The 12,449-nt window shown below is 44.2% G+C and overlaps 2 protein-coding genes across 3 annotated transcripts in view; both read left to right on the top strand.

Moving 5' to 3' along the window:
• The first annotated feature begins 3,811 nt into the window (after positions 1–3,811).
• MCEE (methylmalonyl-CoA epimerase) lies at positions 3,812–7,415 on the top strand. The gene is made up of 3 exons (XM_085873087.1): positions 3,812–4,063; positions 6,438–6,549; positions 6,683–7,415. The coding sequence occupies exons 1-3, from the start codon at positions 3,851–3,853 to the stop codon at positions 6,883–6,885; spliced, it is 528 nt and encodes a 175-aa protein (XP_085729213.1). The 5' UTR covers positions 3,812–3,850; the 3' UTR covers positions 6,886–7,415.
• Positions 7,416–10,408: 2,993 nt separating this feature from the next.
• LOC147029763 (NADH-cytochrome b5 reductase 3-like) overlaps positions 10,409–12,449 on the top strand; it is a 36,085-nt gene continuing 34,044 nt past the window's right edge. For both annotated transcript variants that reach the window (XM_085873082.1, XM_085873081.1), the window contains exons 1-2: positions 10,409–10,653; positions 11,879–12,028. In XM_085873082.1, coding sequence (XP_085729208.1) covers positions 10,642–10,653; positions 11,879–12,028 — 162 coding nt within the window. In that variant the 5' untranslated portion in view covers positions 10,409–10,641. The remainder of the gene's footprint in view (positions 10,654–11,878; positions 12,029–12,449) is intronic.

Genomic DNA, 12,449 nt, shown 5'->3' with positions numbered 1-12,449 from the left:
GACCTGACTATAAAACAACTTTGCAGCGCACGTACACTTAATTACCCATTAAACAAGGGATGGGACCCTAAGTAGAAACACATACTTACTGATATAACTGATCTATAAGGACTCTGGCTGTTGTGTGCGATGGGTTCCAGATTCGTAACAATATTACCTGAAGCAATCAGAGGCACAGTGAACACATCTGGATATTTCCTGAGACCAACATTCCAGTTGAGCAAAAATAATATCTCCATTTAAGCTTGCTGGTGCCTCATATTAATTATTTCATTTGAATCCTTTAGTAAGCAGAATAAATTTAAATGATAGGCAATTCTATTATACTGAATATCAATAATAATTAAAGCTTACTTGAAAGGTCAACCTGTTTTGGATACCTTTACAAGGCAGATTGATCATCTTTCAATACAGAGAAAGGATATAAGACTGTTTAAAAATGTAAATTAAAATAGATACATGTTCAAGCACATATAATTGTAATAATCATGCCATATTTGAGTACATTTTCCATTAAAGATTGAAAACAATACATTTATTTTTAATCAACTTTAACTGGCAACATTTTATTATTTTTATCACCCTCAAACCCATTATGCTAATTTTGGAGAAATTGCATCGACAATGCAACTCCGACAGGGATCTAGAGAATCAGATCAGGGACCAAGTGGTTCAACACTGCAGGTCCATTAACCTGAGACTTAAATTACTTGAGAAAGATGACCGTCTCACTTTGGCAGAAACACAAGATTTATTCACTGTTTGAAACAGTTGAAGCTCAATTTCAGGCAATGAAATCGGATGCTGGACATGCTGGTAATTGTCTGTCAAACTCCAGCAGTCATGTCAACAAGATTATTCAGAGAGGTAAGAGTAGGTTGAGTCAGACAGATAAAGAATGCTTCAGATGTGGACATCTTGGACATAATGGGAAGGATTTGATTTGCCCTGCAAAAGGTAAATTATGTGGAAAATGTGGGGGAATGGATCATTTTGCGAGGAAGTGTAAATGTAAAATTTATGGACGTGGCACAAATGTTTGTCGAGTGGAGAAGAACAGAAACTGCGATGATGATGAGGATGATTATGATGATGAGGATGATGATGATGATGACTATGCTTTTACAGTAAAGGGACATAGACAGCAGGAGAAAGTTCCTGCAGTGATTGGTGGTGTGGATGTACAGATCCTGGTGGATTATGGAAGTGACAGCAATGTGATAGACAAAGCATTGTGGGAAAAGATGAAGCAAAATAAAATAGCATGCAAGTCACGGAAATGTACAAAGAAGCTGTATCCGTACACGTCAATGGTGCCACTTCAGATGGTGGGATGTTTTACTGCAGCAGTGAGCGCTAATGGAAGGAAGACCAATGTGGAATTTGTGGTAATTGAGGAAAAGGGGGAGCCGTTGATGAGTAAAGAGACTGCCCAGGTATTGGGAATATTATACATTGGATTGAGAGTAAATTCGGTGACGTCCGAGGCAGATCTGAAATGCGAGTTTGAGCCGGTTTTCAGAGGGGTCGGAAAGCTACAAGGCTGTCAAGTTAAACTGACAGTTGCTCAGCCGGTTAGAAGAACACCATTTGGGTTGCAGAAGAGCAAAGATCCAAAAACTTGTTGAACAAGACATAATTGAGCCTGTGGAGAGGCCGACAGCACATGAAGGTCATTTGTGAATTGTTAGTACCAAACAGAACCTGAGGACAAAAGTCTGGTGACCAGGAATGGAAAGAGATGTGGAGAAATTTGTCAAATTCTGCCATGGATGTCAACTTGTTAGTCGACCAAATCCACAAGAGCCTGTCCGAAGTACGGTGCTTCCAGTGGGACCATGGGAGGATGTTGCTGTCGACATTTTGGGTCCGTTACCATCTGGGGAGTCAGTAATGGTTGTGATTGACTACTACAGTCATTACTATGAGTATGTAATCATGAGATCCACGACAGCAGAGAAACTGATGGCAGCATTAACAGAGACTTTTGCAAGCATGGTATACCAGCCACTGTATTCAGACAAAATGGGACACAATTCATTGTTCAGACATTTACGGATTTCATGGACAATATGGGCATCTACCACCATCGTGTGACTCCAAAGTGGCCACAGGCAAATGGTGAAGTAGAACGTCAGAACCAGTCTCTGGAGAGGCGTATGAAGACTGAACAAGCTGAACGGAGGGACTGGAAAGAGGAAATGTTGTCATATGTTGCGGCATATAGGGCAGCACCTCACTCGACCACATGGAAAAGCCCAGCAGAGCTCTTATTTGGAAGGAAAATCTGCACCAAGATGCCGGAGCTGAAGGATGTCTTGGCTGACCAGGAGGTTCGAGACCAGGACGCTGAGAACAAGGGATCAGTGAAGCTGCATTGGGATCATCGATGTCATGCTAAAGAATCTGATGTGTTGCCGGGAGATATTGTGTTGCTGAAACGAAAAAATCCAAGAAAACTTGACACAACCTTCCTGCTAGGACACTTACACTGTTGTTTCCAAGATAGGAAGCAAGGTGACAATAGTCACCAGATGGAGTTTGTTACGACAGAAACACGTCACACGTGAAGAAGTATCGACATCACAATATTCCTGATATGGGGAATCTGGAGACAAGCTGTGTTGCAGAGATAGATCAAATGATGATCGAGTAACAGATGGCAACGCGAGGAGATGGGGCACAGAGGGGTGCAGAGACTGATGAGGCAGCTGAACTACCCAACAGAGTTCCACAGGTGGACGTGGCAGAAAAACCTCGAGATCTAGAGGTATTGCCAGATCAACATACAAGGCAAGATCAGAAGGATGCGTCGTCGTTACCTCATGCTCCAGGCAGACCACATCGAGAGAAGAGGATGCCAAGGAAATACAAAGACTTTTGTCAGATTGTAATTATATGATATAGAATTAATCCAATTGAGATTTAATGCAAGAAGGTGAAATGTGGTAAATTTGTTTTGGGAAGTTTGGAAGGTCGAGTTTAGATGGTATTTGGATACTTTTGAATGCACGTAAATCCACCGTACTGTCACGATGCTGAACAATAACCGCAAGGGAGGTTCTGAGATGGCTGATTAAAACGAGCACCGTGAGCCATCGTGGTGATCCGTAATAACGCTAGTTTCTGTATTTCCTGGGCTTGATGACGTGACAGGTAGGACCTGGTTCTTGAGGTGCTTCACCTTCTCAACATGGCCATTTGGAGGGGCTCGGTCGTTGATCTGTGCTGGCTCTCTGCCCACGTGGGCATTGGAGGCAATGAGGCCTGCGATCAGGCAGCCAAACAGGCACCATGGTTTGATCTTGTAACCCCAATCCCTCTGAGCCCATCAGAACTCTTCAATCTAATTAGGGTCGACATCAACAAAAAAATGGCAATCTCAGTGGGTGACCTCCACCAAGGAGGGATGGTGCTTCAAGGTACACCCTTCGGTGGAGTCCTCCGTCTTGTTTCCTCGACTCTTCCGAAGGGACCAGGGAATCCTCTACAGTCTACACTCTCAAGGCTAGAACTTGGACACCACGCTCTAAACGCCTATTTACGTAGGATCGGGTGTCACCCGACGGGGTTCTGCGAGCAGTGTAATGTTTCTGAAGACCTGAGACACATTCTCACTCAATGCCCTCGGTATGGAGAATCCAGATCGCGTCTTTCACACTGTGTCCCATGGTTGGGGATCCCATGGTGTTTGGCTTTGGTTGTAGCCGATGAGTTTGGATGAATGGCGTTTCTGGAGCATCGCGGCTCTGATGACGCCAGTAAACAGAGTAGGAATAAGAAGAAGAATCGTGGGGTGCGTGTGGAAACGTGGTGACGTCATTTAGAGCGTGTGGCGTATTGAAGGGTCATGGCGTCGTGGTTCAGAGCAGGCCGCTTGGCCGCGAAACTCAGTCCATCGTCGGTGACCCCTCGTGCTCTGCACTCGGCGCAATGTCTCCGTAATCAGGCGATCGACCCGCGTGTTTGGGCTTTGGGCCGATTGGATCACGTTGGCGTCGCTGTGCCGGACGTGGATGCGGCGTCCAAGCTTTACAAGGAGACTTTGGCGATGGGGGACAAGGTGAGTCCGGAACCAATGTGCGCGCACCATTAAACCTTCCTCCGGGTGTCTTTCGTTTCGTTGAAATCGGTTCCCTTTTTCCTTTGAGTCCTTTGAAGAAAAGAAAAACGAACATTCTGAAAATGGCGGTGATACTGATAGCGTCTGCTGAACTGATCATACACCGCACAAAACTGTCAGAGAAAAAAAATTCGAAATTCTGAGCAGGTGGGAGATAACATGATGAGGTGGGATGTAACATAAAGATGAAGAGGTGGGATGTAACATTGATGAAGAGGTGGGATGTAACATGATGAAGAGGTGGGACATAACATAATGAGGTGGGATGTAACATAAAGATGAAGAGGTGGGATGTAACATAATGATGAAGCGGTGGGATGTAACATACTGATGAAGAGGTGGGATGTAACATGATGAAGAGGTGGGATGTAACATAATGATGAAGAGGAGGGATGTAACATGATGAAGAGGTGAGATGTAACATCATGATGAAGAGGTGGGATGTAACATAATGATGAGATGGGACATAATGATGAGGTGGGATGTAACATAATGATGATGAGGTGGGACGTAACATAATGATGAGGTGGGACGTAACATAATGATGAGGTGGGACGTAACATAATGATGAGGTGGGACATAACATAATGATGAAGATGTGGGATGTAACATAATGATGATGAGGTGGGACGTAACATAATGATGAGGTGGGACGTAACATAATGATGAGGTGGGACGTAACATGATGAGGTGGGACATAACATAATGATGAAGATGTGGAATGTAACATAATGATGAGGTGGGACATTACATAATGATGAAGAGGTGGGACATAACATGAAGATGTGGGACATAACATGATGAGGTGGGATGTAACAACGATGAGGTGGGATGTAACATAAAGATGAAGAGGTGGGATGTAACATAATGAAGAGGTGAGATGTAACATAATGAAGAGGTGTGATGTAACGTAATGATGAAGAGGTGGGATGTAACATGATGAAGAGGTGAGATGTAACAATGAAGAGGTGGGATGTAACAATGAAGAGGTGGGATGTTACATAATGATGAAGAGGTGTGATGTAACATAATGATGAAGAGGTGGGATATAACATGATGAAGAGGTGGGATGTAACAATGAAGAGGTGGGATGTTACATAATGATAAAGAGGTGGGATGTAACATAATGATGAAGAGGTGAGATGTAACAATGATGAAGAGGTGGGATGTAACATAATGATGAAGAGGTGAGATGTAACATAATGAAGAGGTGGGATGTAACATAATGATGAAGAGGTGGGATATAACATGATGAAGAGGTGGGATGTAACATGAAGATGTGACATGCAACATAACGATGAAGAGGTGAGATGTAACATAATGATGAAGAGCTGGGATGTAACAATGATGAAGAGGTGGGATGTAACATAATGAAGAGGTGAGATGTAACATAATGATGAAGAGGTGAGATGTAGTATAATGATGAGGTGATATTTAACATAAAGATGAAGAGGTGGGATATAACATGATGAAGAGGTGGGATGTAACATGAAGTTGAGGTGACATGCAACATAACGATGAAGAGGTGAGATGGAACATGATGAGGTGAGATGTAACTTGAGGTGAGATGTAACAATGATGAAGAGGTGATATTAACACAATGATGAGGTGAGATGTAACATGATAAAGAGGTGAGATGTAACATAACGATGAGGTGAGATGTAGCATAAAGATGAGGTGAGATGTAACATAATAATGAAGAGGTAGGATGAAAAATAATGATGAGGTTTGATGCAACATTTCAATATAAAATCAACAATCCTTACTATAATTGACGGAAGTTCAGACTTGTTCCATAGGATCAGCTTGACCCCAATGAATGTCTTGGGGTGTTTATATATCTACTGGTGGAGTACCCACCCGATGGGTGATCTTGTTCCCAGCATGCAACACATTCTTCTGATGCATACCTTTATGTGGTTGGTGTTTTGCCAACTGACAGCTCTGTGTTGGCAAAAAAACAAACAAACCTGGGTTGTGTGCATGAATCAAAAACATACTTGGGAGGGGAGAGTGGTTGGGACTTTTTGGAAGGGAGAGGGGAGCAAAATTCGGTGAATACTGGCCGAGCAGTGTTTCATGCTCTAATTATGAGACAGAGAATTACCTTATTTTATAGAGTGGGAAAAGAATATCTATTCCCTTCCAAAAAATTTCAGTGCAGGAGGAGGTCCTTAGGCCCATCATTGCCTGCCCTGGTATTGCAAGCTTATAGTTGGTTGTCCATGCTCTGTCTTGTTTGTTTTTTTTTTCACCTTTTTGACTTTCTGGTTTGAGATGTTTGTACTTACCTGTATTGATACTGTTTGGCCAGGTGAGTGAAGCGAGATCTCATCCAGAACATGGCATTCGCTGTGTTTTCATTGATTTTGGCAACTCCATGTTGGAACTGATTGAGCCCCTGGGAGAAGCGAGTCCCCTTCAAGGTCTCTCTTTCATCTTTTCCTCCTTTCATAAATGCTTTCTTTGTTCTTAACTCACTTCTTATACACCTCCCCACTCCTTTCACCCATTGTTCCTTTTTGTCCTTACTCACTTTGTCCCACAATTATTCCACAGGTTTCATTGAGCGAAACAAGGGCGGTGGGCTGCACCACATTTGCCTTGAGGTCAATGATCTGGACGCAGCTGCTCGCCAACTGAGTGACCTCAAGATTCGCTTGGTTAGCCCTAAACCACGTCCAGGAGCTCACGGCAAGAATGTCCTTTTCCTTCACCCCAAAGACTGCCAGGGTGTACTTGTGGAGCTACAGCAGGCTTAGTGTTGCTTGTACAGACTCGTACGAAGTTTCCAGTGAGACGAAGCTGAGATGTTTTTTGCACGTATATTTTGTTGCTGCTGTTTGATGAAAAAAATAGTTTCCGTCGTAGTACAGGTTTCATTTTGCAAATAACCGAACAACACCAAAACAATTTTTGATTTTTTAACCATACTTAAAATGTTTCGGGCACAGTCAGAAATCGTTTTTACACGAACTGATGAATAAAATCCTTTCCTACCAGACTGAATGATTAATGGGCCCAGGCCAGCAGGCTGCTTGGGTGGATCAAGTGGTTTCCTCCAATCAACATCTGGCACAGGGGCACAGCTATGGTCCACACTTGATGGAAGCATTCCTATAGCTCAGGAATTCGAGTGGAATGGAAATGCTTGATAGCATCTCCACAGTAGTTTTTGTCACCAACTACATTTTTGAAGTGTAGTATACACGATTATGTATCCTTCATGTCGAATAATCATAATTTTTGATTTATAATCATAGAAATGCAATAAAAACATTTGGTGACCGTTGAGTTTGTTTTACTAAGCTGTTTCTTTCATTTTGGACTCGCATAATTTTTTTTCGACCTTTAAATTGTTGCGGTCGGGCTGGCAGGATGGCCAAGAAATACGCATACTCTCCTCGAAGGTGTCTAGCCTTGGTTTGAATCCTGACCCAACTATAAACTATCATCCCAGTGTTTTACAGGCAGGATGATTCATCAATGTGTGACCCTCGGATGGACGTCAAACTGGTGTCCCGTCTGCCGGCATTAGTTGGTGAACGTTAAAGACCCCACAGTGCTTCATGAAGATGAGGCGAGCTATCACCGGCACATGGCCAAATTCCTTCCAGAACTACTGCTGGGAAAACAATCACAAACCACCCAGTTTTACTCTTGCCCAGAAAGCTGCTTTGGCGGCACCGATTCTTTGAAGATTACAGAGAGAGAGAGAGAGTTCAATATTGTGCATATCCCTTAAACAAAAGTAATCTGGGGGAAGAAAACTCTGAGAGGTCACATTACACTAGAGGAGAGTAGGAAGTGTTGTGTAAATTTACTTCCCATTGTATGTTTGACATGCAGGTCAGCAACAAATAAAATAGCCAATGTGTTTGTGCTAGAATCTGTGTTGCGATCTAAAATCTCCTTTTCATCACTGATGGTGGTAGCATCTCTGTGCTATTGGCTCTCGTGTGTGCAGCATACTTACACTGCGGAAGGAATGGTAATTTTTGACCTGTGGGAATGTCACTAGCCAACCGTAGACCCCCGATCACGTTAGTGAGGTAAGCATTGAGGCCAGGGATCCTGGGTCGGGAGTTGTGAGAGTACACACACACACACACACACACACACACACACACACACACACACACACACACACACACACACACACACACACACACACACACACACACACACACACACACACACACACACACACACACACACACACACACACACACACACGCTCTCATCTACTCATTGTAGTTTTGTACCAAATGTTTTCTATGCGTATGGGGTGTCACAAAACTACTCACATTGGTGTGATGAATAATTGGTGGACATAATACAGAGAAATATAGCAAAAGGGGGGGAAAAAAAACCACAGGGAGGTATGTTGTTCTTTTCTATTTGCTATGTTAATTTGAATCTCATTAAAGGACAAGGTTATTGGGAGAATTTGATGAACAAATGGAGGAGATTCTGTAAGGGTGGTTGGGCATGTGAAGACAAAGACGTGAAGATGTGTGGAAAGCTTAGACTTGAAAAGTACAAGAAGTGAGTAAGTTGAATGTTGTATGGCTGGCTGGGTTTGGTAAGGATTAGAATGTTTAAAGGGCACATGATGCAAGACCAGATGAGGTGGTGAAAGATAAAGAATCCGCCACTTTATCAGTTGTTGAAAAAGTCGACCATGTGGTTTAGGAATCATGACATCTTGTTTATAGGAGGGAGGATGTTGGTATATACTGGAGGGATCATCACGGCATTGCACTGTTAAGCACTTTGTACATTCTGTGCTCAGGTGTTGATCTGATGGTATTCCCAGTCATCATTTGGCCTTTACCTGTGAGCTGTCAAGTCTGGTTTTGATTCCCAACTTGACTTTTTTATGATTTTGTTTACAGCATGTGGCTGATGGTTGGTTGCATCGACACTGGGAGTGTGGCAGTGCTGCTGATGCAGTGCCCCTGTTACCAGTAAGCTGGCGCTCGTTTTGCTGACCTCAGAAGGATGACAGGCTGAGTCAACCCACCTGGTGTTATTTCAACGAGACGACAGGGGGCTCGAACTCAAGACCCTAAGATGTTAAGCCAGCCACCTTAACAGTTAAGCCAACACCAAGCTTACTGTGAGCCAGTGTAATTGCCTTAACATGGGTTGCATGTGACTACTTCGGTTGCTGTAAGATCAGACGAGCACGCTTGCTCTGCACTTTCAGTAATCGACACAAATCTGGTTGAGTGATTCCATCAGTTGAAGAACAAGCATAATCCACCTTGGAGAACACAAGTGCACGAATAACATTATGACAAGTATTGTTGTTCATGTACTTCATGATGCGATTACGATTATAAATCTGCCCATGAAGAGAGTGACACGACTGTGTGACCTGATTACGAACCAGAAATCCTAATGTCATTATCGAACATCACTCCTACATTGTCGATAGTCGGGGAATGAGGCTGAAAGTATAATTACAAAGGTGTTTACAGTGGTTTGGTGAAGAAGCGATGAACAATTCGGTTTTATTACAATTCAACTTACCAATCTCAGCCATGCCTGGAGTGACGTCATCGAGGCATTTGGAGAGACCAAAGTGAGTACAAGCAGCGTCACCAGGTCTGGTCGGATCAAAGGTTGCATATATGACTACTAATAATATCATCCGCACATGAATGACAGTAGATGGCATGTTGACTGATTTGCATATATTAAGAATATAGATAACAGGTGAACAGTTATGGGCCAATAACAAGCCCTTGAGGTATGCCACATTTTAAATGTTGGTCATCCAAGAAATATTTGGCAATATTGACCCTGCCATTGATTGCTGTCTGTCAATGAATGAGATTTGATTGAAACCAAGAGCAAGAGAGGACTTGTTCCGCCCGATACATCGAAATCGTAATCGTGTGGCTCCTCGCACTTTCCCTTTGACGGGAAGCCACGCCCTCGCACTCCTCCCCCTTTGACGGAAAGCCACGCCCTCGCACTCCTCCCCCTTTGACGGGAAGCCACGCCCTCGCACTCCTACCCCTTTGACGGGAAACCACGCCCTCGTACTCCTCCTCCTTTGACGGGAAGCCACGCCCTCGCACACCTCCCCCTTTGACGGGAAGCCACGCCCTCGCACTCCTCCCCTTTTGACGGGAAGCCACGCCCTCGCACTCCTCCCCCTTTGACGGGAAGCCACGCCCTCGCACTCCTCCCCCTTTGACGGGAAGCCACGCCCTCGCACTCCTCTCCCTTTGACGGAAAGCCTCGCACTCCTCCCCCTTTGACGGGAAGCCACGCCCTCGCACTCCTCCCCCTTTGACGGGAAGCCACATATAGCGTCACGTGATCAACTCGCCCGCCAGTGCACAGGAAGATCCAGTTTCTCGCGAGCCGTTGCTGCGCACGCTTCATGTACTCCTCCTGGAAGTAAACCAATGTTATCAAATCCGTCCTTTCAACACGTTCACTCCAGTCTGAGTGCTCAAAAGAACAACAGCTGAACAAGGCCACCTTCAAGTGTAACCGCAATGGCGTCCATGGTGAGATGATGGGATTTATTTCGATATCATCACAATGCAGTAGTTTTCCCGTTACAAATTCATGTTGTTGCCTTTTTGATTCAAGTTCCACATTTGGAAATCGTTGTAACGGCCTTTCATTATTTATTTATTTATTTATTATGTTGCATTTTTAAGTTTTCGTGTGTGTGTGTGTGTGTGTGTGTGTGTGTGTGTGTGTGTGTGTGTGTGTGTGTGTGTGTGCGTGTGTGTGTGCGTGTGCGTGTGCGTGTGCGCGTGTGTGTGTGTGTGTGTGTGTGCGTGTGCGTGTGCGTGTGCGCGTGTGTGTGTGTGGTGTTTTAAAGCATTTATTTAACTCTACAATGGCCAAGTTTGCGTGTGTAATGGATCTGACACAGCTGTGTGTTGATTGATAGTGCAAGTTGGCCAAAACACTGATTTGAGTTTGACTTTAACTGAGACGAGTCGTTTACAAAAATGTACATACACACATACACACATACACACATACACACATACACACATACACACATACACACATACACACATACACACACGACCCTAGATGTATCGAGCACGTCTCCTTGGGGATATTGTCCATACAATACAAGGACTACCTGTGTATACTGTATTCACAAACTTTACAAACATTTCTACAGCCTCTGAACTCTCAGACAGAAGAGTTCCACCCCCTGCACATTGAACCTTTGGCGAATGGCATGTATCACTGTATCACGTTCACCCAGCCATTCGTCAAAGGGCCAGACATGTGATGATAGTGAAATATGACACTATGGTACGTGACAATGTGGGATTGCAAACACACTGCTTCGTCCAACCAAGTGGATAGAATGTTGATTGACTTGCGTTAACTGCCGTATGAATCGAGAAGCTGAGGTTTCGGTCGTTAACCCTTCGTCGGAGCAAAACGTGTGGGTTAGGTTAGGTTAAGAAGGGTTAGCGCTTGAAACGTCAGCTTCTTGCTTCCCATGGTGGTTGGCATACCTCACCTCAATCACCATCCTGTTCATGGAATCCTTCATTCTACTACTCTACCTGTCTGCCGATGCAGATTGGCACCCGCCTTCACGAGCATGATGACCTCTTCATTCTGAGTAGAAATTGAACAACACGTACATGTTGCATGTATGTAAAGAACTGCATTGCATATGAATCGCCTGTGAAGATGTGATCAATATTTGGTTCATGACATGAGGTTTGATCACCTTTGTTATGTGTGTTCCAGGGTGAAGTCCAGATGGCCGGCTTGGTCATCGCCACTGTAATCTTTGTGGCTTTTACCATCCGACACTTGCTCAAACCTAGGCCAACTAAGAACCCAGCGACTCTGCAAGACCCTTCGGTGAAATATCCTTTACGCCTTGTGGACAAGGAGGTATGTATGACACGTCCCTCGAGCACAACTTAAGCTGGAGGTGAATGAATGTGTTTGCGAGTGATATTTGGAAAAACAAAATGTTTGGGATGGATCCTCCTCCTCCTCCTCCTCCTCCTCCTCCTCCTCCTCCTCCTCCTCCTCCTCCTCCTCCTCCTCCTCCTCCTCCTCCTTCTGTCTGGGAAAGTTTTTGACCAAATTCCTTCACAATTTAACAATCCAAGGTTAGGTATATGTAATTTGTTCAAAGTGCCAGTGATAACTTGCTTAATGTTCGCATAATAAACTGCGGGATCTTTAACTCCACTAATGCGCCCTGTGCTAGCAGACGGATCCTCCAGCTTAACGTCCTTCCAATGGACTGTGGACACATTGATTCAACGTCCTATACGCGAAACACGAGGGTGGTAGTTCACAGCAG

This window comes from Eptatretus burgeri, chromosome 3 (genome assembly GCF_056783735.1).
Source record: "Eptatretus burgeri isolate ZD-2024b chromosome 3, Ebu_testis_v1, whole genome shotgun sequence".
Classification (NCBI taxonomy): domain Eukaryota; kingdom Metazoa; phylum Chordata; class Myxini; order Myxiniformes; family Myxinidae; genus Eptatretus; species Eptatretus burgeri.
Note: the sequence above shows the minus strand (reverse complement) of the source record. Positions and strands in the feature narration are given on the sequence as shown.